Source organism: Natator depressus, chromosome 2 (assembly GCF_965152275.1).
Source record: "Natator depressus isolate rNatDep1 chromosome 2, rNatDep2.hap1, whole genome shotgun sequence".
Classification (NCBI taxonomy): Eukaryota; Metazoa; Chordata; order Testudines; family Cheloniidae; genus Natator; species Natator depressus.
Window position 1 is genome coordinate 51,606,462 of NC_134235.1, and position 5,898 is coordinate 51,612,359.

Consider the following 5,898-nt stretch of genomic DNA (forward strand, 5'->3'; position numbering starts at 1 on the left):
GGAGACGGCATGGAGGCGCTCGGTTGCCAGCGCACCGCAGCCAGCAATGGAGGCTGGGCTGACGGGCGGGGCGAGGGGTCACGACAGTAGCGAGCCAGCGCCCCCCGCTGTGAACGGCCGGGGACGCGAAGGGAGCCTTGGCCCACGGGCGGACACGACCTCACGGAGCGGCTCCGCTCCCAGGGCTCGGCCCGGCCGGCCGCGGGGGCGGCACAGACCCCGGCCGGAGGATAAGGGAACCGAGACGCGGGCGGGGGCTGGCAGGGCGGACCGGGCAGCCGGGCTCCCCGCGCCGGGGGCGGCCCAGCCCATAGCCCGAGCGCAGCCGCCGCAGGCCCTGTCTGCCCCCGGCCGGGGGAGGCTCACACGCGGCGGCCGCCGCTGCCGCACGCACCGCCCAGCGCCGCAGCCGGCCGCGATTGGCCGCCAGCCGGGCACCGAGCAACTTTCCCACGGCCGCTAGGCCACGCGCGCGGCTCCGCCAGCGCCTGACGGGCCTCCGGCCCAGCCAATCGCGCACCGACGGGGGCGGGCTCCGAACGCGGCCATGTGTCGCTCCAAGCAGCTCCACCCCCAAGCTGCTCCGGAGCAAAGGAAAGAGGCGAGTCACTGACCAGCCTCCCCGCCAGCGGCTATTGGCTGCAACCGGCGCCGCGTCCGCCAATCAGGAGAGCGGGGCCAGCGAGTGGCTACAATGTGATGTCTGGGGCCGGCGGCGCCTGGCCTCCCCCCTCCCGCGGGTAAGAGGCGAGGCGTGGGAACGGGATGGGGGAGACGGAGCTGGCGGAGCCAGAGGTCGAGCGGCAGCGGGGCGCGCACTGAGCCAGCCAGCCAGCCCGGTCCCGGTCCCGGTCCCGGTCTCCCTCCCTCCCGCCTGCCCCCCTGCAGCCTCCCCTGCCCGGCGGCGGCGGCGGCAGCAGCAGCATGAAGCGGGCGCACCCCGAGTACAGCTCCTCTGACAGCGAGGAGCTGGACGAGCCCGTCGAGGTGGAGAAGGAGAGCGCGGACGAGAATGGGTGAGGAGGGGAGCGGGGGCGCTGTGCCCCCGGGGGCATGCGGTGCGTGGGCCGGGGGAGGCGCCCGTTCGCGGCGATCCTCGGGGGAGCGGCAGCCGGGGTGTGCTCTGTGCCCGCCGCGGGTAGGCAGGCTCCCTGCCCTGGCGGCTCGCACCTTTGCCTCCCGGAGTCCCAGCGCGGAGCCACCTCCGCCCACGCGTTGTTATTATGGGAGCGGCTGCGTTGATCCTTCCTTACAGCCGCGTTTCTCTCACTCCCGGCATCTGCGCTAACTGTTTGTGGTTCATTTCAGAAACTTGAGTTCAGCTCCAGGTTCAATGTCTCCATCCACCACCTCCCAGATCCTGGCCAGGAAAAGGCGCAGAGGGGTGAGTCCCCTTTCACGAACTACTGATACCCTCCCAGGGTCAAGCCGCTTTGCCCCAGCGTGCCTTTTGCATTCAACGCTGAAAACCTGTCTGTTTTACTCATAGATCATCGAGAAACGTCGCCGGGATCGAATCAATAACAGCTTGTCGGAGCTGAGGAGACTGGTGCCAAGTGCTTTTGAAAAGCAGGTAATTCACAGTGGGCTCTGACTATAATTAGTGCATAGGTGACTCGGTCACAAGGACTGCAGACTAGAAGTGGTGCTGCATCTTACCCTTTTATAGTTTGTTTTGCACTATTTCTGCCAAACTCTTTTAGATCTTCTAAAAATTGACCTATTCTACTCGCTCTCCTCTCTTGCGCTCTCTCTTTTTCAAGGGATCAGCCAAACTGGAAAAAGCTGAAATTCTGCAGATGACTGTGGATCACCTGAAAATGTTGCATACAGCAGGAGGCAAAGGTAATCTTTTATCTGACAACAGATTCAATAGTTTTGAACAAACCGTGATTACAGCAACAAAGTTGTAGTCAGACCAAGCAGCACCCTGAGCCGTAACTGAATGTCCCACAAACTTGTCATCTGATATGCTGCATGCAGTGGGAGGAGAAATCAAATGGAAATATGTGTATACACTACTGGGAAATTCAGTATTTCCTCTTACATGGAACATTGTATAGTTTATTTACGGTTCTATGTTAAGTGCAGATTATATTGTCGTAGACTATAGACAGACTCTGTTGAGAAAATGATTTGTTATCCAAGTATCTGTAAGGTTATGGCAGCACTGTGAAGTGAAGTAACTTTCAGCCACTGAAGAGAAACACAAGCTTTTTCTCCCCCCCCCCCCCCCCCCGGCACCCCCAGCCTAAAACAAGTGGTCTATCTGGGATGTTTTTGGCTGTTTAATGTTTTAGGTTGAAATGGGTAGTGGAGGAGCTAACACAAATGCGAATGTATAAATTGATATTTGAGGACCGACAGCTAGTCTGTGAAAGTGGCCTGTGATAAGTTACATGTGTGTGACTAATGAATTTCACTGTTCAGTGGCTTTGTGTCCATTGACGTAGCTAGCATTGGAAAATACATCTCTTCTCTTTGTGCGTTCTTTGCTGGTAGTGTGAAGTTTCAGCTTATACGTGCCAGTCTGCGACTGGTCCTGGGACTCGCAGCATCACAACACAGATACTATAAAAGAAAAACTTGTTAGACCATAGAAGAGTTTTTGGAAGCCATTCTGTGGTTGGGGAAAACTGCAACTATATAACCGTCACACGCAAGTGAAATGTACTTGTAGGGAGTGTGGAGGATGCAGAGTAGCCAGTGACTAAAAATGGTATTTTAAGACTCCACTCTTTTTTCCTTTTTCTTAGGCTATTTTGATGCCCACGCTCTTGCTATGGACTATCGGAGTTTAGGATTTCGAGAGTGCCTGGCTGAAGTAGTCCGGTACCTTAGTATTATTGAGGGTCTGGATACTTCTGATCCTCTTCGAGTTCGACTGGTGTCTCACCTCAATAATTATGCCTCTCAACGGGAAGCAGCAAGTAGTGCCCACACCGGCATTGGACATATTCCTTGGGGCAGTGCCTTTGGACATCATCCTCACATCTCTCACCCGTTGTTATTGCCTCAGAATGGGCACAGTAATACCAGTACCACAACGTCTTCTACAGAACCACATCACCAGAGCAGAATTGCTGCTCCACACGCTGAAACTTCTTCACTGAGACTGCCCCCTAATGGCAGCATTGGACCAGTGCTTCCTGTGGTCACCTCTACTTCCAAACTATCTCCTCCTCTGCTGTCCTCCATGGCATCTTTGTCTGCGTTCCCTTTTTCATTTGGTTCGTTCCATTTGCTGTCACCTAATGTACTCAGTCCATCTGCACCAGCACAGTCGGCAAACCTTGGCAAGCCCTACAGACCGTGGGGGACTGAGATTGGAGCCTTTTAAGAACTAATAGTTTAGCGCAGGGTGAAGGAAGCTTAAAAACTCAGCTGAGCTGGTTTTATTGCCAACTTCAATTTTAAGTTCTTAAGTAACTGAGACAAAGGTACAGTTCGAGCTTAACAAAGTTTGTCTAAAAACTGAAGTGCTTGGGTTTTTTACATTTTTGTATTAGCAGATTTAAAAAAAAATGAATTGCTGAAGTTTTTCCAAAAATAAAATCACACTAGTGGATGTTAACACTTGTGATAGGTTTATGCTGAGTGTTTAACTCCCTTTGTAAACAATTTGTCTCAAATGATTCCATTTTGCCTCAGAACGTTGGACCCTTTTTTAACATTTAGTGTATTTTTGTCTATTATTGTTAGTGACAGCTTATTTTTAGTTTTAATTTTTCAAAACCGCTATTCTCAGCATTAACATAAATTGTGTTTTTGTTAATATTTTGACATTAAGATGTTCTATAAGGAAATATTCTTTTGTAAACTGTATTCTGAGTTTTATATTTCTGAACAAAGCGTTGACAAATCAGATTGACCAGGCTTATCACAGAAAAGGAATTCTGTGTCCCAGAGGCTGGGTGGGTTTGGTGATCTTGTCCTAGTCCTAGTCTTATCCTAGTGGACATTTATCACAACTCAGAACCACTGCATTATTTCTTTTGGCATAAGGAGGGCCAGTTTTTTGCTCAAGAGTAAACTACTACTAGAATAGCAAAGGTGCTACCGATCAAGTGTGAATTGCATTGGTGTTGATTTAGGTGGGGTCATGGGGGAGAGAGACCAACACCTTACACCACTTTACTGGCCAGAGCCAATGCTAAACACCCTTTCAATTGTGTGGGGTCAGAACCTGACCTTGGTTACAATGGAGTACCCTAAATTTCTACTTGGGTAACTGATTTCACCCTAGGAGCTTCAAATTTGCACCCAAAATAAATTGTGGTGGTATTTAAATAGCAAAAGGAATGGAACAGTGGAAACCCATTCCGGGCATAAGCTTGTTTTGTAACAAATGTATTCTCTTAACTGGTCAGTTTTCTATTGTATTTTACTCTGAGATGCACCCAGAGGTGATTCCTCATATTTTACAAGGGCTCTGCTGAATTCTTGTATATATTCTGGTTGGGTTTCATGAGACTCTCATTTTGAACAGTTTTATTCTGTCAAGAGGTATTCTTTATTGGGCTCCACTGAATTGGGTTTGGTCGCTTTTGTATTTGTGGCTAAATAAAGGAGAAAGAACAAACTATTTTGAATGACATTTTTGTCTGATATGTCAATGGGGAATCCTGTAGCCACGGGTACCATCTGAGAGGTGGCAGAATTACTACTTGTTCTTTCTGTGACATATACTTAACATCACTGTGCAACTATGTCTTAAATGTTACTGCATACATTTCTACTACGGTTCAGGTCACAGAGTAGTGCTATGTCTCAGAATAAGGCCATGTTTCAGAATCAAGCTTAAAAAGTGAGTATTAAGATTACTTTTTTGCTTTTCACATGCTTGCCAGTCCAAGGAGGATAAGGTGAAAGACACCAACATCCGTGCTGGAGAGAAGGGTGTAGTTGCACTGCACATGCTGGTAAAGGCCATTTAAATTATTTAAGATTTTTTTTTTTAAGTTAGCATTGGGACCTGTTGATGCTGCCTCACACATGAGTTTTGTTTTGCCCAAACACAAAATAGGTGAGTTCTGCAGATAAAATTCAAGTTCATTTTGCATCCTATGTGGTTGTACAGCATTTAGCATGATGGAGCTCTGACACTGATTGGTGCCTGTGTGTGTTACTACAATATTAATAATACTGTGCAGCTGGCTCACACATACTGAACTTAATAGTATGATGGCACGTCTGTAAAATACTTCCCTAAAGCAGTACAAACAGAGACATGACCTGGGGCGCCTGGTTTTCTGTAGCACTCTGGAAGTCTGCACCTGTAGAACTTAAGGATTTCTCCTCCAGGTACCTTAATTCTTCTCTGTGCATTTGATTTTATAGAGTAATTCTATCTTCAGATGGCTTATCTTTGTTCCAACTTAACTCTGCCAGAATAGAGCCAGAGTGCCTGGCCCCTTGGGAGCAGAGTATTTTGTTTTAAAAAGGACTCTCTGTCTAATATAGGAGTGGCATTGACTGGAGCCTGAGGGATATCTTGGGTCCCTTAGTTGAAAGAAGCGTTGCCCTGAGGTTGGGAATAGTTAATATGGGAGGGAAATCAGGTATATAACCTCATTCTGTTCTCCTAGGTTGGAGAAAATTGTTGCCAGTCATGAAGGTAGGAAAAGCAAAACTGAACATTAGTGCTAGAAGTATGTCAACGTGGGGGGAGGGATAGCTAAGCGGTTTGAGCATTGGCCTGCTAAACCCAGGGTTGTGAGTTCAATCCTTGAGGGGGCCATTTGGGGATCTGGGGCAAAAATTGGGGCTTGGTCCTGCTTTGAGCAGAGGGTTGGACTAGATGACCTCCTGAGGTCCCTTCCAACCCTGATAATCTATGATATCACAGTGAAGAAGTTATAGAATATAGAGTGTCTATAAACATATTAAATAAAAGGC

General features: G+C 49.0%; 1 protein-coding gene across 1 annotated transcript; it reads left to right on the forward strand.

Moving 5' to 3' along the window:
* Positions 1-548: 548 nt before the first annotated feature.
* On the forward strand, positions 549-4,597 carry HEY1 (hes related family bHLH transcription factor with YRPW motif 1). Its single transcript, XM_074943039.1, has 5 exons — positions 549-1,016; positions 1,309-1,384; positions 1,490-1,573; positions 1,764-1,845; positions 2,757-4,597. Exons 1-5 carry the CDS (start codon positions 925-927, stop codon positions 3,338-3,340), a joined length of 918 nt encoding a protein of 305 aa, XP_074799140.1. The 5' UTR covers positions 549-924; the 3' UTR covers positions 3,341-4,597.
* Positions 4,598-5,898: the final 1,301 nt, after the last annotated feature.